Below are 25,537 nucleotides of genomic sequence, written 5' to 3' on the forward strand. Positions count from 1 at the left end.
TATAGTAAATTTATGTATGCATGTTTTTATTATTGTTTTATTTTTAACTTGTTTATAAGTATTTCGAAAATATTTCCAGGGTCTAATCAAATCGTACAAGTGCTGCAACATAAATACTTAAAAGTGTCGTTTTTAAAAATTGACTAGGTATAGAACATAAATACATATGTACATACATACATAAGTATGTATGTATGTATGCATCTATGAGTGTACATAATGTATTGTATGATTAAATTCAGTAATTAAATGCCCTTGGACTTTATAAGATTGCATTATTGCAGATGAAAATGGTGAACTTCTGAATGCCTAAAGCAGTTGCGAATTATAAAAGAGTTCTGAACTTAACTAAACTGATTTTCTTATTTAATTGAGAATTGTTTGCATTCTAATAGATAAGCAAAAAAGATAAAAAAAAATGTCGTCCTTAAAATCATATTTTTGAGTTAATCAGCATATTGCTTTATCAACTCGTAACTATATTTCTGGGTACAAAATAAAATAAAAATAAAAATTGTGCAAAGATTGCACTTGGTATAAATAAATAATAAATATATGTTCTTGGAACAAAAATCAAAACATTCGCAAATTTCTTTACAGTATCCATTTAAGGTTAAATAATTTTAATGGGGCTCTAAAAGTTAAAGTTGAAAGAAAAAGTCTTCCTTCTTTCATTCTAATAAATGAAATACTTTTTCTCAAGCAAGTTCTTGCATTTTTCGAAATATTTTTCTTTTTCTGTGTTAACACGACGTATGATTTCTTTCTCAAGTCAATCCTTGTTTGTCTTATACGGCTTGCTTTGTTTTATATGCCTTGTCTTATACGCCATTCCCAGAGTTTGCTAAGAAAAAAATGTAGTGCATACTTTTAGGCTTCTACTTTTTTTTGCATATATGAATGGGTATAAGATTAAATTATATTTACTCACAAATCGGAGTAGAATGATCGTCATGGATAAACATTCAAGAGCCCCTCCCCCTTTAGTCGAATGATAGTTTTGAAATTGGTCAAAAAATCAACATATATAATATAATTCCTATATTAGTACTAATAATAGTACTAACAATAAGTATCCCTACTACAAAGTGCTGGCGAATTTCATCAATATTTTGCCCATATATTGCAAAAATTTTGCATTCGCAGGATAGCGCTTAGACAGTACAGTCTGCACTCAATAAAGATAATGAAAGCAAAAACTGAAAAATGGCAAGCAATAACAAGAAAGAGAGAAAAAGAGACAGGATTAAAAAAAAATAAATAAAAAAAAATACAAAATAAACAAAAGAGTCTTTTAAGAATTACATTTATTAAAAATGTTTTGTTAAAAAATGTATACAGACAGCAAAAAAATCAACAAAATTAATACATTTACAAAATAAAACGTAGTACGACGATATCGATAACAAATCGGGCATCAATATCGGCCATAGGCGATAGGTGTATATACATATATATGTTGTATATAACACATGTATGTTTTATATATATATATATTTGATGTATGCATAAATGAGGGACAGGTATGGGGGGGGGGGGGTAGGGGGTTTTCTTGGGGTTACGACAATTTACGATTACGAGTGATCTTCTCAAAAAAAAAAAAAACGAAATATAATGAACCAAAAAAAAAAAAAAACTTAATAGTTATAATTTGTTTTCCGATGTATGTACTAGGCGTAATTTATGTGTAGTATATATATATATATATATATGAGTATATATATATGTATATATATATATATATATATTTGTGTATATATGTATTTAAAAAATCATATGAATAGTTATAATTATAATTAGAGTTATGTGTGTGAGTGTGTGTGTGTGTGTGTGTGTGTGTATGTATTCTGCATATATATGGTACAGATATATATAGGATGAATATATATATATATATTTTTCACATATATATATATATTTATTTGTATATGTAGAAACGTGATAATGCGCACTTAATCTTATGCATAGTTTTGTGGTGGTGGATTTTTTGAAGAGACTGTGTGTGTGTTGGTAGGGAGAGAGAGAGTATGGTAAATCTGAACTGATCGGCCATACGATCCTCTTAACTAAATATCGGGTGAAGAAGCAAGTATGTGAATCTATATTGTATGTATGTATATGTGGCCTGTGAGTGTGTGTTGTTGTTGTTGTATGTGTGTGTGGATCAGTTTTACATAATGCCATGGTAATAATTTAAAGTTGATTACGCAACACGATTTGATATACCTAGAATTGTTTGCATGGTTTATTATCTTTTTTAATTTGATGATAATGATGAAGATGACGATGACAATGACGATGAATAATGATGATGTTGATGATTAATATGAAGGGTTAATGGATAACCCATCCATAACTTCCTCGCCCGATTATTCTTTCCTTAGCACAGCTGTGTTTTGTTGGCTGCCAGCCTCCCTGTCTGTCTGACTGTCTGTCTGTCTTGTCTTGTCCTGTCTTGTCCTGCCTGCCTGCCCGCCCTATCCAACCGTATCCTTCCCTCAATCTATATGTGAAATTTCTCTACTAGACTTATAGCAATGTTTACATAATAAACTAAACTAGCTACATGGACTACTATTTATACTTTATCTGGTTGATTTTCTTTGCTTTCATTTTATCTTTTCTTCTCTCTATATATATATAAATGTATGTATGTATGTATGTATGTATATAGATCTGTGTGTGGGTTTTACAAAAAAAAAAAAGGACATACATATGAGCTGCATTCTAATCAATGCACTGGCTATATAAAGCTGTGTGGCATTGTGGCTATAATGATAAACATTACAAATATTCATTATACTTAATTTAAGAATCATTATACCATACATTGTAAATGTATATATATATATATATATGTGTGTGTGTGTGTGTGTGTGTGTAAGTGTGTGTATATATATGTTAACACTTAAACTAAGACATTTTGTTTTTTGTTGTTTTTTTCTTTTCTTTTCATTTTGTTTATAATAATCATATATATATAATTTTTTTGTTTTGTTTTGTTTTACGCGCCGTGCCGTGAAAAAAAAAACACACACACACACACACATTTTTGGGTTACAAAAAAAAACAAAAATAATTTGATATTTTACAATAGTATTTTGGATTTGGATTTTGGGTTTGCGTGTGTGTGTGTGTGTGTGTGTGGGTCAGGAGTGTGACTACTGTAGTACAGGGTGTATTTTTTCTTTTTTTTTTTTCGTTTGGATTTTTTCTTTTTGCCCTTAATTTTAAAAAATTTTTTTTATCGGTTCAACAATTACACACAAACGAAAAACGAACAAAGCTGCATTCATTTTTTTCTTTTTTTTGTCATTGCAGTAATTAATCATTAATTAATAATAAAAAATAGGCATATATACATATATATATATAAGTAAGTATATATGTATATGTTTGTATAGATGGTTGTTTGTGTGTGTGTGTGTGTGTGTGTGTGTGTAGTGTGTTTAATTGTAAAAACATGCTTTTTTGCTTTCCATCTTAACATTTTGCTTTTGCTTCGCTTTCTCCATTTGCTCTGCTCTCCATTTCCGTTTTCCATTCGGCTCGTTTGTTTGTCCTGTTCGATCCTCTTCTTTCCTTTTCCTTTCCTTTTCCCTTTCCTCTCCTCTCATCCGTTTATCGTGTGTTTGTGTTTGTTTTTTAAAGTGTTTAATTCTAAAATAATTCAGTCATCAGGTAACATTGTTTTGAACACAACTACAGTAACAGAAGCTGAGGACACGGGTGTACGCAAGGGCAGGCGCATGGGCGTGGCTGTGGTCCTGGGCGTGGGTGTGGGCGTGGCTGTGACAATTGCATTGGCAGTGGCAGTGGCAGTGGCAGTGTTATTATTGGCGGTGGCGACATTTGTATTATTATAATTATTATTACTGTTATAATTAATATTATGTTGTTGTTTTTGTTGTTGTTGTCTTTGTTTTTGTTGTTGTGTTGCTATTGTTATGGATTTTGGTGTTGATTGTTGTGGTGGTGCTAATAATGTTGCTTGTGTTGTTGATTGTGTCGTCGTCGTCGTCGACGTCGTCGTCATCATCCCATCAGTTGTTGCTGGCGTCGTCGTCGTCGTCGCCGTCGTCGTCGACACGGCAGTCCATTGTTGTTGTTGCATTGCTGCACGATTTGATAATGCTAATGCCAATGATGATGATGATGATGATGCAGATGATGATAATGATATTGATGTATTTGTGGATGATTTGACTACTGATGACATTTGCATTTGCAGCTCTTCATCCGTCTGTGTGTGTATGGTGGCAGTGCTTTTGATTGCTTTTGTTGTTGTGGTTGCTGCTGTTGCTGTTGCTGCTGCTATTGATGTTGCTACTATGCGGCAACAGTTGCCATTAAGCAGCCTTATGATTGGCTGTGTCCTTGCTGTGTGACGACAATTGATGGACAATGTTATATTGATAACAAAGTTCACAATTGTTTCTGCTTACCATTTGCCACGGGATTTGTATGTTGTTGATGTTGCTGCTGCAGCGGCTGCTGTTGTTGTTGTTGTTGTTTGCTGCTTAATGATCGCAACTCGTTAGCAATTGGTTTGATAGTAGTTGCTATTGCTGTTCTTATACCCAATCCCAATCCAGTGCCAGTGTTGTTAATGTTGTTGTTGCTGTTGTTGTTGCTATTAAAATTGATTATTCTTCTGGGCAGTTTTTGTTGTTGTTGTTGCTGTTGCTGCAATATCAGCAACTGTTGCTGTTGCTGACGTGCAGTGGCAATCTCACTCAAACTGGCCAATGTCACAGCCGTTTTCAGCACATGAGCGGGAGTTGGTGTGGTTGTCCTTGTTGGTGTTGGTGTTGAACTTGGAGTTGATGTTGCCGTTGTTGTTGCTATCGAAACTGTTGCTGATGGCAGAGGACGTTGTGACATTAGGGCCGTTTGTAGAATAGATCTATACTGTTGTGGTTGTTGTTGTTGTTGTTGCTGTTGCTCCTGTTGTTGCTGCTGCTGCTGCTGTTGCTGTTGATGGTCAAGTCTTTTGCTCTCTTCTAAACTGTTTTTGTTGTATTGCTGTTGATTAAGTGCCGCCGCCTTGCCAGTCAAAGGCATTATAATTCCCACATTGCAAGTATTATTGCTGATGATTGTTGCTGCTGTGCCACTTGCAACTGTTGCCATGGTTGTAGCAGTTGCTGTGGCTGTGGCTGACCGTGCTATCTGCTCGGCTGCTGCTGTCAGAGTGGCCAAAGTGGCGGCCGCTCCACTCAGCAGCGAAGTCTTTAATATGGACGTAGATGAGGCCCTATTGCCCGTGCATGGCAACAATACGGATTGCTTCTCCTGCTGTTGCGTGGGTTGCTCAGTTCCTATTTCAATTTTGATTTTAGGCAAATCGAGCATTAATTGATCAACCTGTTGTTGTTGTTGTTGTTGTGGCCTATTTCTACGCCGCGTTGCCGTTGTCATCATCATCATCTGTTGTTCCTGCTGCTGCTGCTGCTGCTGCTGCTGCTGTTGTTGCTGCTGTCGTTCTAGTGGGTTAGTTACGGATTCATTGGTTCCGGAACCGCTTGTTGCTATTGCTGGAAGGTGATTGGTGGTGGGCAGCAAGCCATGCTCAAGCATCTGCTACCTTATGCTCGCCGAATTGAGCACAAAGGGCACGTAAAACATTTTGCTTTCAAGCAGTAAACTGGCCGCCGCTTGGATCTATCGGAAATATAATGAATTATATGTACATATATGCGCAACTATTTTCAATTTCATTCTTACCTCGGGTATATGTGAGAGCAGCTCACTCAGTCGGGCTTGCGGATTCTGTGGCGATGAGTTTTGTAAATAGGAGCGTAGCACTTGAATATACCGCTCCTGGATGCTCTCCAGTTCCACTTCTGCTGGAGGTGGGGTGATAGAGAGAGAGAGCGAGAGAGATACATTATGAAATGAAGTATGCAGTTTCACATTCCGTTCTTATTGTTTGCCCAGTAAAAATTCTTTAAAACATGGCTATTTTCAATACGATTTTTATGAAATTTGATGGATCGATAGATATTTAAAACAAATTTTAGTGTCCTAAATTTAAAAGCGATTTGGATTCAGCTGACACCAAAGACTTGCTACGTACCTTTATTCAGCAAAATGTATACCTTGAGGCACACATATTCCTCCATTTTCAGCTTAATGCGCCGAAACATGATGGTTATTTGCGTCATCTTGTCTACCATGTGACCAACATCGAGTTTCAGCTGCTCCATGGCAATCGGTTGACCCATCAATGTGGTTAGGCAAGTCTGCAGGGTACTCAGATGTGAATTGACTTCGCTAACGAATTCCGGATCATCCTTATGCAGCGGCTGGGCAGGAGTTGGCGTAGTTGTGGGCGTTGAGGCAGGTGAACCATGACGACTACCATGATTCTGATTAACAGAAGTTGGTGTTGCATTGCCACCGCCACCAGTGGCGCCACCACCACCACCACCACCACTAATCGCTGACTGGGATCGCTTGCCGTGTAACGCTTGATACGCAGCCGTGGTCAGAATTAGTATCTCATGCCATTTATCCGTTAGCAATTTGGTGTGTATCTCAACAGGGATCTCCAGATAGAAGGGCAACTTCTTTGTCCACGACACCAGCTTATGGACAATCGAATCGCCAATGTTGCACAATTTCTCGCTTATTTCCGACTTATCCTCGAGGAACTCACTGAAATGCGGCAGTGTGGCAATATCTTCCATGGCATCGCAATCGATCAGTGTCTGAATCATGGCCAGGGCATGCTCATATGAGATTTGACGATCCTTGGACGAGCTAACCGCCGAGTCGAGGCGATGGCGCAGGTGAACAATCTCACTGGGATTGGTCAGAGCAGTCTTTAATATGGTGCCATTCATTAAATGGGCCGGCAAGGATGGCTGTCCGCTGCCACCACCACCACCACCGCCTCCGCCTCCTCCGCCAGGATGCTGATGCTGCTGCTGGTGATGATTATGCTGCTGCTGCTGCTGCTGCTGTCCATGATGCGGCGAATTGAGGGATAAATGCGGTGATTGCTGTTGCTGCTGCTGCTGATGTTGGTGCTGCTGTTGGGCTGGACTATGCATGGACGGTGGCTGTAAATGTTCCGTTTTCAATACTGGCCCAAGGAACATTGGTTTCATATCGCCACCTCCGCCGCCTCCGGTCATAAGCTTTGATTGCTGTTGTTGTTGTTGCTGCTGCTGCTGCTGCTGTTGTTGTTGCTGCTGCTGATGCTGTTGCGCCGCAGCGGCAGCCACTGCTGCTGCCAATTGTTGATGCTGCGGGGAAAGTAAATGATGGGCAGGCGACAGCTGGGTGACAGGATGTCCGCCTGCCTGTAGCTGCTGTTGGTGTTGATGTTGCTGATGTGGATGCTGATGCTGGTGATGTTGCTGGTGATGGATAGGCGAGTGAAGTTGCTGCTGCTGCTGTTGCTGCTGGGCAGCCGCCTGCTGCTGTTGCTGCACGGCCGCTTGTTGCTGTTGCTGCTTTTGGTTGGTTTTCTTGTGCTTCTTGTACTTGACCTTGTACAGATTATAGACAGCACCGCTGTTACGTCCACCTGGCATGCGATCCTCTCTTACGGCTGAGCCAAACATAAGACACGATTTGATTAGCTTGAACTAATGTTCTTCTTTTTCGTTGTTCTGGACTTACCTTGCAGCACCATGCCCTGCTCAATGCATTTCTTAAATCGACAATACTGACAACGGTTGCGCTGTGCTTTGGTTATCTCGCAGGTGCCATCCGCCACGCAGGTATAAACCCGACGATTCTGTACCGTGCGCTTGAAGAATCCCTTGCAGCTAACGAGAGAGAGAGAGAGAGAGAGAAGGAAAAAAAGAGTTGCAGTTGCAAACGAATGGAACTAATGCCAGGCCAGTTCTCTGTGTGTATTACTCACCCCTCGCATGTAATGATGCCATAGTGTAATCCGGTGGCCTTATCCTCACAGATCATGCACACCAATGGCTGATCATCCTCATCGGTGGGCTCGTGTGGAGCCTCCAATGATCTGCCGCCACCTATAGAGCCGGAACCCGAATTTGAGCTGCCCCATTGCTGTTGAGCACTGAGATTGAGAGCTTGCACCTGGCCAGGCGGCAGCTGGGAATAATCTCCGGCCCACAGGCGTTCCATGTTGAGAGCGTGCGGAGTGCGAAACTGATGCGGACGCGGTCGCATATCCTGGATGCGTGTCTGACCCAATGACAGAAGCAACTGTGCCGCTTCCTCGTTATTTTGGGGCGCTGGACCACCCAGTGGTCCGGGTCCAGGCGTATGGGTGGGCGTAATCGAACCAGTTGATGGGGAGGATGCCGATTGCAGGCAATGCATTTGCTGTTGTTGCTGCTGTTGTTGCTGCTGTTGTTGCTGCTGCTGCTGTTGCTGCTGCTGATGCTGTTGTTGCTGTTGCTGCTGCTGCTGTCCCGGATTCTGCAGAGGACTCTGTCCCTGGCTAGACGATGGTGGTGGCGGCTCATAGCCCCAGACCATCGTCCGGACACCACAACTCTCGCCCATTATGACTGTGGGTGTGCCGCGCGGCGGCGTTTGCGAGGGCGTCTGCGGGGAGAGCTGCGACGACGATGACGACGAGGAGGGATGCGGCGATGGGCATTGCACTGAGCCAGGTCCACCGACAACTCCACTGCCACCCACAACACCGCCACCGGGACGCAAATTGCCCAATGGTCCGCCAATCACTTCCGGCTTGACACCATTGATGCGGGCATTGCTGAAGCAAACCATTCGCTGGGCGGCCGCTGCTGCGGCAGCTGCTCCTCCCTGTTGCATCAGATGCGGCGAGAGACCAGCCGCCGATGCGGCAGCTGCTGCCACGGCCACCTGTTGTTGCACCTCGCTCTTCACCCGAAACAGAATGGCATCGCGGCTGGGATGGCGCAGGGATTGCAGCGAGGCGGGATGCATTAGGGTTAGGCCCTGTGGCTGTTGGGCCGATTGCTGCAATGGATGCGGCTGTTGCTGGCCCTGATGATGCTGTTGATGGTGGGGCGATTGATGGGGCGATAAATGCCTTTGACCCTGACCCTGGTGGCCACTGGAGATGGGCTCCTTTTTGACTCGTAATAGTGAGTGGGGTGAGTGTTGTTGTTGTTGTTGTTGTTGTTGTTGTTGCTGTTGCTGCTGTTGTTGTTGGGGCGATTGTTGCTGTCCTAGTAAATGATGCAAATGCATTTGCTGTTGCTGCGTCAAATGCTGCATGGACTGGCTAAGCAAATGCTGTGGACTCTGGCCCAATTGCAGATCTGTGGGCGGGCTAGTCTTTCGCAAGGTCAGCGGTTGGGTTAGCTGCTGATGCAAATGATGAGTCTGAACAATGGCCGAGGGTCCACCATGAGAGTGGCCATGCAGCTGACTCATGGGCGGGCTGGCTCGACTTAGATTTAGCTGCTGTGATGAGCTGATCGAGGCGGATGACTGCTGATCCCGGTCTCTATCACGTTCTCTCTCACGTTCCCGTTCCCGTTCTCTATCTCGATCTCGATCTCTGTCCCTCTCACGCTGTGTAGTGGAGGTGGATGAGGGCGACGATGGTGGCGGTGCTTCAGATTTAATGCGGGAAGGAGTGACCAATACTGTTACATGGCCAGCTGCAGCTGCTTCCTTGCGTCCCTCCTGTTCTCGTTCTCTCTCCCGTTCCCGTTCCCGTTCTCGCTCTCGCTCACGCTCCCTATCCCGTTCTCGTTCTCGTTCCCTTTCCCTTTGCTGAAGTGCCAGCATTTTGGTGGGCAAGGTTAAAATGCGTTCCTCTTTAACAGATCGGATGACGCTTAGATTGGTGCCCATTCCCATTCCCATACCCAGTCCAGCTGTTGATTTCCCACTGACCGACAAGATGCCATTGATGGGCGTGGTACTATTCGCTCGTCCTGCCACTGTGGTTATTGTTGTTGTCGTCGAGGGCGTCTCCTCGAGGGAATCGGGTGAGGCACGACTACTGCCGCCTCCATTACTAGAACTGGAGGCAGCGCCTCCATTATTATGTGGTGGCGTGGGCGTGGTACGCATGGATAATGCCTCACCCATTGTACTCCCACTGCCACCCACACCAGATCCGGAATCTCCGCTTACCATCTCACCCATGGACGGTGATGATCTCGTCTGTGTCTCAGCCGGCGGTGGCGACATCACCGAGGAGGCAGCTGCCGCCGTTACCGCATTGCTGGATGAATGGATTTCAGTCTGCGCTTGCTGTTTGGACGAGCTTAAGCTCGAGCCGGAGCCATTGCCTTGATTTAATTTCGCTGTTCCGGTGCTGCTGCTGCTCGTGCACGATGCGGAAACGGAGGTAGGGACAGTGGTGGATGCTGTAACGGAGGAAGCGGAGGCAGAGGCTGATTTTGTGGACGATAAAGACGATGATGATGTCGCTGCCGCCGATGTCGACGATGTGGGCGATGTGGAAACAGAGGGAGCTGCTGCGGCTGCTGCCGCCGCCGCCACGGTCATCGATGTTGTTATCGATGCGGACACGGACACGGATGGGGATGCCGATGCCGATGCCGATGCTGATGAGGCTGTTGCCACTGGCAACACGCTCAAAGGCATGGCACTGGCTGACCCACTATCGCAGAGCTTGGGCGACATGGGGGCCAGAAGATCAGGCGACGAGGTCGACGTGTCTGCTATGGATTCGCCGTCACTGCTGCATCTTGAATCAATTTTTCGCCGTTTGAGTTTGAGGTCTTGAAAAAGGCTCATTTTATCGAGCTCGCTGTACGGGCCACGGCTCAGTGTCATAATTCCTATTAGAAGAGAGAAGAAGAGAGAAGAAAACAAAAGACACAAGGACATTTAATAAATCGTTGAGAATTGTATTCCATCTGGAGGATCAACTCCAATTTCATTAAATATTAGATATTAGAAACTTGAATGAAACTATTTATATATGTTTTGTATGTATGTACAGTAGATACCCCCAAAAAGGGAAATAGAAATTAATCCACATAATCACCAAATTTAAGCTTTATTTTTGTTTATAATAAATTATTTGATAAGCTACGTTTAATGGAGATTTTCAAAAATCACTCTTATGACCTTAGTCTACTTCTCTGTGGTGCCACCTATCGGGTTTTAATATCATTTTAGACAACGAATAAAATATAATATTGTTTTCTTTAAAATCTGAATAAAGTATTTAAGAAACTTTTGGATATTGATCGCTTCTTCGATCATAAATATAAGTTTCTATAAATATTCTACAGAATTTAAAATTTTTCCAAAATCCAATTATAGTTTTATAGTTTTTAAGGTCAAATTATTAAGATATTTAAATTGAAACCCTTTTTGAAGTTAATTTCGAATAATTGTTATCCTGTTTGATTTAGTAAAACTTTAAATATGAACTAAAATATCATTAGCTAATATTGTTTACATTAGATTCAAGGTTTCCAGGTTAATATCCTGTGAATGCATTTCTGGTTTTCCTACGAATATTTAAAATACATACTAATATTATTTTGTCGCCTATCTACATAGTATTTGTTTCCCATTCACATGAATCACAAGTTGTATATATGTATGTATGTGTGTGTATGTGTGTGTGTATCTTATATGCATAAATATTTCACAGATATATTAGCCACTTAAACCGACTAACTAATGTCGTTGAAGTCTGTTATTTTTTTTTATTTTTTGCGGAAGTTTTGTTTTTAGTCTTAAGCAAAAACAAAAAATTTGCATTTACTTCCCTCCACGATGAACATGAGACGCAAGAACTGGTTTAGATAGAAAGAGAGAGAGAGAGAGAGAGAGATAGAGATCACCAAAGATCGTTCAATGTTGGAGCCAGGGCAACTAATTAGATGTCGATTATCAAAAGTAATTGTTTATGGGCAAAAGAAGACCTGAAGCGGGGGAAAATTCCCTTAAAAAATGGGTCACAATAAATTGAACAGACGGCGATCAAATCAACTGTGGAAGACTTCTCTTCCTCCTATCAGCAATGCGTGAAGTGATCAAGAGATCAACAGATTATATGCAGAGACGTATAAGTGTGTGTGTGTGTGTGAGTGTGTATGTGTGTGCATGCCACATACAATAAATAATGTTGCAAGCGCCTGTCAGACAAAGTTCAGGCCTATTACATATACTGACTGCATAGTTAGAGAGAAAGAGAAAATATACACAAAGAGAGAGAGAGAGTGAGAGCAAGAGAGAGTGGAACGTGTGGAGTAACATCTGAACTTTCAATAGCTGAAACTGAAATTGTATCTCGTATCTCCTTCATTATGAAGTGTACGTATGTGTGTGTGTGTGTCTCGGTCATTTGGTGCGTTGGCCCAGCAACTAAACACACACACATAGATACATTGAATTGCTGTTCTCGCTCTCTTTCTATTTGTGTGTAACTCTCACGAATTATATGCATCTCTCTCCATGTATCTCTATCTAATGGCCGATCTCTTTTACGCATGCCGCGTGTTGTTGTTGTTCTTGCTGTTTTGGCTGTTCGGCCGCTTGTCGCTCGGTCGGCGGGCACGATCGTCTAAAAAAGTTCTACGATGATGCGTTCGACTGCGACGCTAACGCTGACGACCGACCACGACAATGTCGTTTGTGTGTGTATTTTTAAAATTTGACCTATTTTCATTATCAAGCGCAAAGCGCAAGATTATTCTAAACAATAAAAAAAAAAAAAAACACCATGCGTGCCTCTCACTCTATCTACAGGCTAGAATGTATGTATGTACATATCGATGTATGCGTAGGTTGGAGGTGTTGGCGCGTGGTATGTATAAACATACATACATACATACATATACACAGATGTATCAGATGTGGGCATATATGTACATGACTCTATATGTATATGTATATTCCCCATGTAACTGCGTTCCAGAAATGCATATTCAAGATATTCCTGCCATATAAAAGTATCTAACTAACGATCTAATCTCAGATAACTGATTATGGCTCAAATCAAAAGAATTTCCCACTTTCAATGCAGAAGTATTATTTTTAAAAACTTTAAATTAAATTATCAAAATCTATTTGTTAGTTTTTTTTTTTTTTTTGTTTTCTTTATATTAATTAATTAGAGGTATAGGTTAGGAATAGATAATGTGATGGATGTGAGGCAAAAATATAATAAAAAGAGTTGAAAGTGTCATTTTTTAGAAATTAAATGATTTAATAAAATTAAGTCAATGTGTAATTTTAGCTATTCTTTTCAATTGCTTTTTGGCTTGTATTCTCTTTTTGTTTTTTTTAAATTTTTTTTTTAAAGTTTGTTTTAAACTTTATTCCTTTTATTTTAAGATTAGATTTAAGATCTAAAGCTTGAAGATGGAACTTTTTAACTTGTTCAATAATAAAAATGAATAATCAAATTGAATTTGTAAAATTTCTAGAATTTTGGCGAACCTTTCAAAGGGCATTATTGCAAATGTTTATTGAATAATTCAAATATGTATTTATGTCTATATATCAAATAATTTTGCTGTTAAAACCAAACTTGTAGTAATTCTAGACGACTAAACAAGTTTCTAAAGATTTTACAGATAATACAGTATTTATGTACTTGTATTATTATTTGTTATGAAATTTAAGATATTTTCAAACTATTTGTTTTAAATAGCTATGGAATTTAGTTTTATATACAAATATTTGAAATATTTTGAAACTGGTAGATGTATTTAAACAAAAATCATAAATATTTTAAGTTTATATTATTTTTAATCGATAATTGAGATTGGTTTATTTAGAGTTTTTCATAATTTATCAAAGACTTTCAACCCTTTATGAAATGATAGTGTGTGTGTGTGTGTGTGTGTGTGATATTGTTAAATTTCAATAAAAAATTTATGGAATTTCAATTGATATAGTTTTTACCTATGGATGTCATAATTTTGGTTGCCGATTATTTTTTTTTTTTTTTCAAAATATGAGAAAACAAAAAACGTATTTTGACTTGATGATTAATCAATTTTGTATGCCAATTGTTGTTGTTGTTGTATCTTTGGGATATCTATATGTTTTGTGTGTGTGTGTGTTGTTGTTGTTTTTGTTGTTGTTGTTGTCGTTTAGGAAGCATCTAGATTGCCTCTGCGGCCATCATCGAATGACAACAGCAACAGAGTCTCAATAGAATTCATGTTTCTTTTGGTTGGTTTTGGTTGTTTTTCGTTGTTGTTGTTGTTTTTTCTCCTTTTTTTTTTTTGTTGTTGAGGGGAAGAGGGAGGGTTTGATGGCTACTACTAGTTTGTTTATTGCCAATTATTGTGTATAGTAATTTTATTTTGTTGTTGTCATTTCATATTTTTTGGAGCCAATTTTTATGCGTTCACATTTTTTTCTTTTTTTTTAAATTTTGTATATTTTTGTTTTCACTTTTCACTTTTGTTAATTACTAAATTAAAAACAAACAAAAAAAATTTAGGTAAATTAACATTTTAGTGGATTTTTTGTCCAAAGGGTAAAGGGTGTTTTAGGGGGCTGGTGGGTGTCTGGGTGGGTAGGGGGGTAAAGGGTTCTTTTTCTTTGTGTGTGTGTGTGTGTGTGTCTACAAGTGCTAGCAAGTTGGTTCCAAGGGGGGGTGGAATAGGGGGGGTGGGGGGGTTGATAATTAACTAGACCATAGATATTATGATATTATGAAATGTAAAGCAACAAAAAAAAAGAAGAAGAAGGAAAATACAAGAAGAATCGAAAGAAAAAAAATAACAATACTAACGGCAAATGGGCGGCATACGTGATTTTTTCTTATAATAATTATTATAATTGTTGTAATGTATATTATTATTGTTGTTATTGTTATTATTGTTGTTGTTGTTGCTGTTATTATTGTGGGAGTTGCATTTATTGCATTTGATTTGATTGCAAGAAGCATTTGTTGCTGCTGCTGCTGCTGTCGTTACAGTTGTCGATGTTGCTGACGTTGCTGCTGCTGCTGCTGCCGATACACTTGTTGGCATCTTGATAAGAAAATCATTTGCATGCTGCTGATGCTGTTGATGCTGTTCGTTGGATGGTGGCGATGATGTCAAAGATGTTGTTGCAGATGATGTTGTCGATGATGATGAAGGCGGCGGCGACGACGATGACGATAATAATAATAATGACGATGATAATGATGATGCAGATGATGATGATGTTGCTGATGTTGATGATAGATTTATACCGGCTGCTGTTGATGCTCCTCCTCCTCCTCCTCCTCCGACTTGTGTAGCAGCAACATCATTTGTATGCTCTTCATTACGTTTATCTGCTGCCCCATGATGATGGTAATGATGATGGTGATAATGATGATGATGATGTGGATTATGATTATGATGATGCTGATGCTGCTGGTGCTGCTGCTGCTGCTGATGATGATGATGATCATTCATAAATTGTTCTGGTTCATTGTTATTTCCGCTTTGATGGAAACCGGAATCACAAGCAAAATTCAAAGCATCATCATCATCATCTTCATCGGCATCGTCAGCTGTGACATCGACAAGAGAGCTGCGTAAATTGTTGTTGTTGTTGCTATGCGTCAGATTGCCATTGCTGTTGCCATTATTATTATTATTGCACTTTTTGAGCAATGTCTTAGTCAGCGGCGTTTTAATAATGGTCAACTTATTGCTGACATTATCCACCATATCCTTGGCACTATTATCATCATCACCATCATCGTTGTCGTCATCATCATCATCATCAACATCATTGTCAGCATCAGGATCATCATTAGCATTAACAACACCATTCGAAATTTCGTTAACATGTTGCTCATTGCCATCATTATTGGTCAAAGTGTTGTTAATGTTGTTGTTGTTGTTGCCAATATTATTGTTGCTGTGTTTATTATTGTTGGCATCATCATCATCATTATTCTTATCACTATCATCCTTATCATTGTTGGCATTATCGTTTGTGTCATTATGCTGATGCTTGTGACCATTTATATTGGCCAAATTTCTTGGCTCCTCATGTCCATTCTGTTTGACCATTGCCACCTGATCAGCTGTTGCTGCTGCTGCTGCTTCTAATGCTGCTGTTGCTGTAGTTGTTGTTGTTGCTGCTGCTGCTGCTGCTGTTGTTGTTGTTAATGTTGTTGCTGCTGCTGTTGTTACCTCTGAACCAACGCCAGCATAAGTAGCTGCATTATTCACCTGCTGATTGACATTCATTTGTTGCTTGACTTTGATTTGTATTTAAATTTAGTTGCTCCTTTTTTGCACTAAACTGGGGGCTTTTTTTTCTTTTTGCTTTTATTTTCTTTTCTTTTGTTTTAACTTTTTTCTAGGTGGGCATAAGTATTGCTCTAGCCATGGCTAGCAAAAGTCTTAACGAATTATACATTTTGATGCATTACTTTATATATTTGTTTAAATATTCTCGTTTTTGCTCTCGGTTTTTCTCAAATTTTATTCCACTTGAACACATACAAAATTTATTCACTGTGAACCAAAACAGAAAAAAAAAAAAACAACATATAACCATAATTTTTGATCCTTTTTGAAACGCCTCCACAATTGCCAATATCAGTAGAAGAAAAGGGTAACAAACGAACAAACAACAGGACAAATAGTTAAATTATGAACCAAAAAAAAAGAAGAAGAAGAAGATGTAAAACACACTACACTAAAAGCCTTCAAAACTCTTCATTTAGATGAACTTTCGATGCACTTGATAATGATAATGATGATATTAATCCAATATTTATATTATTTGCCTTAGTTTGTTGTTGTTGTTGTTGTTGTTGTTGTTTTTTGTAAATATGTAAAGAATGTAAAGTGTTTTGATTGAATGATTTCTTTTTTATTTTGGTCGAGACGTTTTGAGGGACTTTTGGGTCAGGGGGACTTATAAAGGGTCGGCACATAGCACACTTGATGGAATTAACCAACAAACAAACAGAAAAAAAAAACAAAATTTATTCTTATTATATATATATGTATGTGTTTTTAGAGATACTGAGAGGGAGACAGAGAGAGACAGACAGAGAGAGAGAGAGAGTGAGACAAATAGATAGAGAGAAACAAATAGATCAAATGATCTCTCAAAACCGTTACCGATACCGAAGTTGTACATATATATATTTATATATATTTTGGTATTATATATAATATATCTAACGATTTGTATATTTGACCGGTAACCGTTGCCGTAATGCAAAAAAAAAATAAACCCGTCCGACCGTTTTTGTTGTTGTTGTTGTTGTTGTTATTGTGATGTTTCAAAAGTCTCGTCTTCCGTATAATAATAATAAAAGTGACAATGTCGTACGATAACAAACGCAACGGGAACGGCAGCGACAACGGCAACGAGACAACGACAACGGCAACAACATCAATGCGGCAGCAACATCAACACAACACAACAACAACAACGACAATGCAACAGAGGAAAACCTTTAAGAACGTTTCTTGTTGACGGTTTTTGTTGTTGTTTATATTATTTGTCTGTTTGATGTTTGTTATGAAGTTGGAGTGTTGTTGTTGTATTTTGTTTCTTTTTTGTTTTTTTTTGGTTTGGTTTGGTTTGTGGTAACAATGATGATGTTGTTGCTGCTGCTGCTGCTGCTGCTCCGCGGTAAACGTGCGTACATGCGAACGAAATAAAGTGAAATGAAAGGAGTAAGCGAACGAAAGAAAGCAGCAGCCACAAATCGCTGCTGCTGCCGCTGTCGCAGCGACAGCTAGTGCTAGTTGCTGCTGCTGCTGCTGCCAGCCGAAGTCAGCGCAGGCGTAGACGATATAGAGGGTCTAGTCCGCGCCCCCCCCCTTGCAGCACCCCCAATCCCACCGCACTACTCACTGTATACCGCTTTCCTAAACAAAACTAGCGCGCAACTATTTCAAACGAAGTCTATATAGTCGGTCGGTCGGTCGGTTGGTTGGTTGGTTGGATGGTTGGTTGGTCGGTCGGTCGGTCGGTCGGTCGGTGCTTGCTTGTCGTCGACGTCGATGTTGACGTCGCTGCTAGTGCTGTTGCTGCCAACGATCAGACATTAGGCAGCGACGTCAACTTCGACTGCAAATGAAAATGAAAACCAATAGACAAAAACACTAACAAAAAAAAAAAAAAAACAAAAAGCACACAAAACACACAACAAAAGCGCACGTCAACACCAACACATGCACAGAGTGAGAGACAGACAGAGAGCGAATGGGAGAGCCAGAGAGGGAACGAGATGGAGCACTCGAGAGCGCCAAGCATTGGAGGCAAAGTAACGTCGACGTCATAGTTATGCTTGCTTTCGGGGCAGCAGCGTCGCATTCGTCTCGCTGAGAGAGTTCGTTAAACGTTTCGGCTAGTGCTACGAAGAGCCTGCCGCTCTCTGCATCCACTCGTCCCCCTCCCAAACCACCCACTTAGAGTTCATTGCAACTGCAAAAAAAAAAAAAAAAAAAAAAAACAAATACAATTCTATCTCCAACTGAACTTTTACCTACGCCTCGCCACCCGCTCTAATGCTCTACATTCAAATTAGAATTTACATCTAAATTGGACGTTGACCGGCTGTGGTATATATGTACATACATATGTATGCTGGGTGGGTGGGTGTTGCGGTGATTGTGTTCATGTGTGTGTGTGTGTGTGTTCTTGGGGGTGGGGTGGTTGGCCGTTTGTTACCTGCAACATTTTTCAGATTTCAACTTCCTACACGGAAATTTCTTTTTCGCCTTCCCCCTCCCCCCAATTGAACCTGATGAACCTAACATGAAACATGAAAAACTGTGCCAACATTGTTGCAGCTGCCACATTAGAGATAAAGAGAGAGAGAGAGAGAGAGAGCTTTGAGAGCTTTAATCAACACAAGAGAATGTATGTAAGTGAGAGCGACTGTGAGAGAAAGAGACCAACATTAGTAGGAAGCACTCTGCACTCTCTTGTTAGAAATGTAGCTTAGATCATTCTCTGGGATCAGCAAATTTCGTTTCGTGTGGGTGGTAATTACTCGAAGGGAGGGGAGGGGAGGGGAGGGGAGCTAATGCTGTAGGTGGCGCCGCTTAGCGCTGTTGCGTCTAAACACACACAAAAACCACAAAATGTTGAAAGGTAAAAGTTAATCTCAGAGTTAAATGGAGCAACCAGCGAAATGGACAATGGAATGGACGTCAAATTGCGCAACAGCAAAAGCAAAAGCAAGTGGAGCGGACCAGCGACAATGAAAGACGACGACGACGACGATGACCACGACAATAATCCCTAACTTAAGGAGTTACTTTCTTATGTAATGTAAACTCCTGTCTAAGAATATATGTAGGTATGTACATATATGTCATTTAGTTAATCCTGAACAGCTGATAGAAATGCTTTAACAAGAACCTAAATAAATATGATAAATATAATTCAAAAAAAAAAAAATCTTTAAATTCCTATATTATGTCATGTCTAAGTCAACATAAGTAAAATGCTAAGATGCTCTACCTATAATAAGCTATAGCTAGTTTTTAATGGAAAACAATTTTTGATTTAAAACAAACTTAAAACTCAACATCGAATAGATACGAAAGTAAATAAAGCCTGACCATAGAAATGATTCTGTAAAGTCATATATGGAAGTATAAGTAGATATAGATAAAGTCAAGTAAAGTATAACGTATATATAAATAAATGGTGGAAATATATATAATATAAATAAAGTTTGAGAATATTTGGACTACAGGTGAATATTGCTTCATTTGCAATTCTAGAGATTCAAAAAACTAAAAGCTACAATTTAAGTACGAAAAGTAGCGACGAAATTCAGTTGTTTACTTTTTTCCAAAAGTTGTTAAACTTATTAGCTTACAAGACACAGAAAGTAACTGATATATTGCATATATACATATATATGTACCTATGGAACTGATATATCTTTAAATGGAATAGATTACACCCACAGATGTTTTTTTGTATGAATATGGAAATGTTATCAATGTTAACAATGTTATAAAAAATACTCTAACAATTAAACAATTTAAGTTTTGTTTAATTTTCTCAAAGTTGCGCTAAAATAATCATTTTTTAAGCCAATCACAAAAATCATAATCAAATGTACATATATTCACATAAAGTAATTTATATTTTCCTACTCTAAAAGTGTCTCCTGATAATAATGGGCACAACACATAAAGAACTATATACAAATTGTACTATGACTAACGAAATTTAGATTCATTTAAGTTAACCTTAGCATATAGCAGATATAATCACTGGTTAATAAAAGAGATTAGACAGAAAATGAAATTAACATAAATGTAATTAAACTGATATGTAATTAATTAGAACGTATATGAAATATGCCATATACTTATGTAGATTTGATTTAAAATATGTAAATTTCAGTTAATTATTTATTTACAATGTTAGAAGCAGCTGTTAATACATTTTCAATGATTTAAATTTGGCCAACAATTTAAATTTTGTATTGTATTTGCACCCTTTTTGTTTGTTTAATGTTTTCGTTCGTTGACCACATTACTAAGTACTGAGTGTAAGTGTGTAAGTGTGCATGTGTGTGTGTGTGTGTTTGTGGGAAAGCACTTTCGATTTCAAATCGTATAGCTATAACAACAACAACAACAAATACTAACTACAGCAGATCCAATAATGCGCACATTTCATTTCCTTATTGCTCACTGACATTTTGCCATACACACACACACACACACACACACACACAGAGTGAATGAAAATGGCTTACGACTTTATAATGAGCAGCAATAGCAACAACAACAACAACAACTTGGGGTTGCCCAGTACGACACCAGCAACAACAACAATTTGCAATTCAAGTCTGGTTGTAAGTTGGTAATGTCAGGAAGCTTGTCTTGAATTTGCACGCACACACACACACACACACACACACACACACACTCTCTCTCTTGGTCAGTCTTTTTCAGCCGCTTGCCTCTCTCTCTCTCTCTCACTCTCTGTGTTTGCTCTTTCTTCAAGCTAAAGTGAAAGTTTCTTGTTGTTGCCGTTGCTTCTGCATGCTTTTGCTTGTTCTTGCCACTTTGAAAGGAAAGAGATGGCAATGCGGAAATATGCAACTTGCAGTTTTGAGCATAAACAAGACACAGAAAGAGACAGAGAGAGAGAGAGCGAGAGAGAGAGCAAGGTGAACAGTGATCAAAGTGGGCCCAAAGAGTGTTAGCTGAGTTGAGAGCAAACTAGAGGAAGAGGCACATAGACAGAGAGAGAGAGAGAGAGAGAGAGAGAGTGCAACTCAGAGGAAAAGGAAGAGAGAGAAAAGAAAATCCATAGATCTCAAAACTTTGCTAGAGACAGAGAGAGAAAGAGAGAGGAAAAGGTCTTCAAAGATCAAGACAAAGGTCTTTAAAAATCACAAGAGAAAAAGAGAAACAATTGTTAGAGAGAGAAAGACGGAGAGAGATGAGAGATGCGAGACGTTTTTTTTTTTTATTTTGGGGCTTGTTTTGAACTACTCACCGGACCACAAAGCCGGGCCAGGCATGGCTCTGGTATTTATCTGGGCTGGGTTCCCTTTTAATTGAATGCTTTTTGTATTTTGTTTTTCAACTTTTTTCCTTTTTCTTTGTTATGGCAAATCCTTTTGTAGAAGGCAAACTCCCGTTAGCACACACAAACACACTCACTTAATCATCTGGCCTAGCATTTCGTTTCACTTCACTTTATATGTTTTATGTGCATTTTGCACCAACAAAAAAAATAAGCAACAAAATAATTATATTTATATACATACATATACTTTTTTTTTTTTTTTAGATATTTTTAGAGTTTTATTTTTATTTTATTTTATTTTTTTTGAAATTTGTTGATAATTTTTATAAATTTTCTTGCTAGTCTTTTGGTTTATTTGCGCGCGCGCTTAGCAACATTTAGCTACCAAAAGAGAGGCTCTTGAAGCCAAAACAAAACTGAAGCCAAAGTCGAAGTCAACGTTGAAAAGCCCCAAAAAACAAAAAAAAAAGATATATATGAGAAGAAAAAAAAAACACACACACTCAAAAAACGCCAACGTCAACGTCTCAGCTGCTGCTGCTGCTGTTGCTGCTGCTGTTGCCGCTGCTGCTTCTGTTGGAGTTGGAGTGTTGCTGTTGTTGTTGTTGCTGCTGCTGCTGCTGCACTTGTGGATCAAATGCAAAAAGTTGCAATTGCACTTCTTGATGAATTGATACAAATTGATTACTCATACGCAATGTTAGACGAAGCAATAAACAATTTGCAATTCTTTTTGGGTTTTAGAGTCTCTATTTTCTTTTTTGATTTTGTTGTTTTAGTTATATTTTGTTGTTTTTTTTTTTGTTTTTTGTCGAGCTAACTCGCTCACTGCACGGCCGTGTTTGGCGGATATAACGGAAATGTGCAACTGGCCGCCCCCAAACAGCGAAATTGTCAAACAGCCTCAACAGACGACGACGACAACGACGACGACGAAGGCAGCGACGACGACGACGACTTTAACAACGGCGCCGACGACGACACAGAAACACAGCAACAGAAATCGAAAACAAGAGAGTAGTTGCAGCAGCAGCAGCAACGGCAGCAGCAACGGCAGCAGCAATTGCTGCACAAGAGCATATTATTCCGTTGGCTTTTCCTGGCTGCATTTGAAAGCTTAACTGCCATTTCAGTTGCAGTGGCAGTTGCTCTTGGCCGGAATGGCTTCTAAACTGGGCATCAAGTGCAATCAGCCGCCAGCCACTAGCACATGGTTACCAAAGCTCGCTCTCTCTCTCTCTCTCTCTCTTTGTCTCTCAAGTCTAATGCTCTCTCAAATGCTGCTTGCATCATAGCTCAATTTGTGCAGTTTGGATTGCTTAATCAAAAAAAAAAAAAAAAAAAAACAGTACACACAAACATATATATAGGTTTATATATGTATATTTGTGCTGCACCTCCTCTTTTTCACTACTACCACCCTCCCCCCCGCCTACCCTCTGTCTCCTGCAGCCATCTGCAGGCAGCTTTGCAGGCCTCTGACGGGGCAAATCGAGAGTCAACCAACTTTAGAAGGTCATGTGGACTTAGTGCAGTCAAATATCCTTGGCTGATATTGGAAATGCGATGTTTATGTGTGCGTGTGTGTACACATCGTGTGTATTCTCTCTGTTAGCATGCACTTTCTATGCCCAGAAGTTGGATTCAATTCAATTGTTGCCATAGGATACCAAGGAAAAAAAACCAAAAAAAAAACCAAAATAGTGCAAATGCAAAAAATCTACCTTGGTTTCGTATTACTCAAAAACTTACTAGTTGGAGGATATCTGTACATATATACAGATGTATGTACCTATAAAGAATTAGGTATACTAATTCTTAGTTAAGTTATACTCGATACTTAAATAAATCTTCTTTTATCTTTTTTAAAGGATTTCTAAGTTTTTATGTTGATTGAAATGCAATTAAGTGAATATGGGGCATTTTAAAGAGACTTTGGCGCGAAAGGAATTATAGAGACAGTTAAGTAATAGTCTTAGATTTATTTAGACTTGACTAATTAGTATTAAACTCAATTGCAAATCAAATGAAACGATATCAAATTTACAAATCCAAAAAGGTGAATTCTTGTGTATTTATCTAAAACTTCTCTTAAATTGTTAAATTCATTTACTATTCTTGTTCTATTTTTATTTTCGTTTTCGTTTTTGAAATATAAATCGATATCATTTTTGAAAGTAGAAAACCGTCGAGAGTCAAGCAAATTATCTTTCGAAAACGATTTTGTATTATTCATGAAAACTCAATATGGACTTGCAAATTCTAAAGTGAATTCTAAAATTAATGGTTCATCAGATATTAAGCAGAAAATCAGCATTAAAATAGATATATGACCTTATTTTATTATATTATTGAGAATGTTCTTTTTGTCGATATTTGAATATTAAGTTGACTTAATTCTTATATTTATCTAAAAACTAATCATATCGATAGTGCAGATATGCACACACACACACACACGCATATATATGTATGTACGTATATGCAGAGAGTCATAGAAACGTATGTAAGTTGCACTCTAATTGCCAGTCATGAGGTTCAACAACTTTCACACAAAAATCCTTGAACGCCATTTGCATAAAAAACAAAAAAACCCCCCAACCAATAAGCTCAACAGCAATAACAACAACAACAACAACAACAACAGCAACCAAACAAACAAACAACAAGATTACGTATACGCCACCATTGCAACAGACGAGTAGAAGAGTATGCAAGAAGAAGAAGAAGACGAAGAAGACGAAGAAGACGAAGAAGACGAAGAAGGCGAAGGAGAAGCAGAAGGAGACTTCTCTGGGGGCCTTTTAGGGTGAGGGGGGGGGGGGCTAAATTGGAGGTGGGTTGTTGGGTGGGGGGGTTTCTCTTAAGGTAGTGGACTGCATTTTGTGGAATGAGGTAGAAAAATTATTGAGAGCAAAGTTAACGGCACTTGGTGTGTCTCTCCATGTGTGTGTGTGTGTGAGTGTTTTGTGTTAACTTCAAAAAGCAAAGAAAATAAAAAACAAAAAAAAAACAATAAGATAAAAAAAAAACACAAATTGTTGTATTTTGGTTAAACAAATTTTCAGTTTATTGGCGAATGTCAAGTGGAGAAGTGGGTTGAGAAGTGTCATTCTTTTCTTGTCAATGCTTTCTCGCTCACTCTCTCTTTCTCTCTCACTCACTCTGTCGCTCTGTCTCGTTTAATGTCCGTCTCTCTCTCTCTCTCTCTCTCTCGCTTCTCTCTCATTTGTTAGTTGAGTGCAAAATGCTGACACTTTTGTTTTTGTTTTTCTTATTTCTGTTTCATTTTCATTTTTTTTTCCTCTTTTTTTTTTGGTGAGCTCTCGCATAATATTTCTGGGTCACATATAAGTAATACCTATACCTTTAGCTACCTACATATCTACCTACATACATATATGTTCATACAAAACATATATACATATGTACATATGTACATATTGCTTTTACATATAGTCGAACATGGGAACATTTCCAAATGAACTTTAACCGTATATGACCGTGTGGAATTGGAATTTACTCCAATCCGAATAATTGGATCATGGCTTATTGAGTATTAGTGAGTTAATCCTTTGGTTAAGTGCAAAATCAAATGAACGCTTACCTTATAAAACAAAAGTCCAACGCTGCAAAAGAAATGCCTGCGTCATTCCCTCTAAGAACTGCAATTATAGAAAAATTATATAAAATCAAGATTAGTAATATGATAGAGAATATGATAGAGAATATGATGGAGAATATGATAGAGATATATATACATATATACCAATACTATTAAATATGATCTTCTGTTTTATATATATATATTGATCCTTTCAATGATTTCTGATTCCATTTTACCATTAGAATGGAGATTGGAATCGTCGAAGTATTCTTTTTTCCGTTTTCCCAGTCACTGGTCACTGCCTTTCCGCCCATTTTCCCCTCATCCAATTACAAATTCTTTAAAATACTGATTTGAACTTTAAAAAAAAAGATAATTGAAGGACCACAAACTGCTTGGATTAAAACAGATAACTGATAATTGCAAAAAACAGAAGGGTTAACAATACATAGAGAATGAATCTGTAGAGTCGACGTATCCTTAAGATAAGGATAAACTGTTTTAAAACTGATAAATTTATAGAAACTT

At 38.8% G+C, this 25,537-nt stretch overlaps 2 protein-coding genes and 1 pseudogene across 3 annotated transcripts; all 3 read right to left on the reverse strand.

Moving 5' to 3' along the window:
* Positions 1-3,410: 3,410 nt before the first annotated feature.
* LOC124460440 lies at positions 3,411-4,254 on the reverse strand (annotated as a pseudogene).
* Positions 4,255-4,292: 38 nt separating this feature from the next.
* LOC124460439 (ras-interacting protein RIP3-like) lies at positions 4,293-5,580 on the reverse strand. The gene has a single exon (XM_047011231.1). The coding sequence runs from the start codon at positions 5,578-5,580 to the stop codon at positions 4,426-4,428; it is 1,155 nt and encodes a 384-aa protein (XP_046867187.1). The 3' UTR covers positions 4,293-4,425.
* A 3-nt stretch (positions 5,581-5,583) lies between these two features.
* On the reverse strand, positions 5,584-25,047 carry LOC6648433 (hormone receptor 4). 2 transcript variants are annotated; one of them, XM_047011222.1, is made up of 6 exons: positions 25,010-25,047; positions 7,880-10,745; positions 7,633-7,781; positions 6,080-7,561; positions 5,728-5,846; positions 5,584-5,664 (listed from the first exon to the last, which is right to left on the reverse strand). In XM_047011222.1, the coding sequence occupies exons 2-6, from the start codon at positions 10,738-10,740 to the stop codon at positions 5,584-5,586; spliced, it is 4,692 nt and encodes a 1,563-aa protein (XP_046867178.1). In that variant the 5' UTR covers positions 10,741-10,745; positions 25,010-25,047. The 2 variants fall into 2 exon arrangements, with proteins under 2 accessions (XP_046867178.1, XP_046867177.1); XM_047011221.1 differs by having other exon boundaries at positions 5,728-5,849.
* Between the last annotated feature and the right edge of the window lie 490 nt (positions 25,048-25,537).

This window comes from Drosophila willistoni (assembly GCF_018902025.1).
Source record: "Drosophila willistoni isolate 14030-0811.24 chromosome XL unlocalized genomic scaffold, UCI_dwil_1.1 Seg141, whole genome shotgun sequence".
NCBI classification, from domain to species: domain Eukaryota; kingdom Metazoa; phylum Arthropoda; class Insecta; order Diptera; family Drosophilidae; genus Drosophila; species Drosophila willistoni.

Excerpts from the sequence above, each read along its gene's own strand:
- LOC124460439 (XM_047011231.1), bottom strand. The coding sequence starts at position 5,580 with ATGCTTGAGCATGGCTTGCTGCCCACCACCAATCACCTTCCAGCAATA.
- LOC6648433 (XM_047011221.1), bottom strand. The coding sequence starts at position 10,740 with ATGACACTGAGCCGTGGCCCGTACAGCGAGCTCGATAAAATGAGCCTT. Across the intron at positions 7,782-7,879 it reads GGCATCATTACATGCGAGGG|CTGCAAGGGATTCTTCAAGC; the intron begins GTGAGTAATACA and ends CTCTCTCGTTAG. Across the intron at positions 5,850-6,079 it reads ATACATTTTGCTGAATAAAG|CAGAAGTGGAACTGGAGAGC; the intron begins GTACGTAGCAAG and ends CCCCACCTCCAG.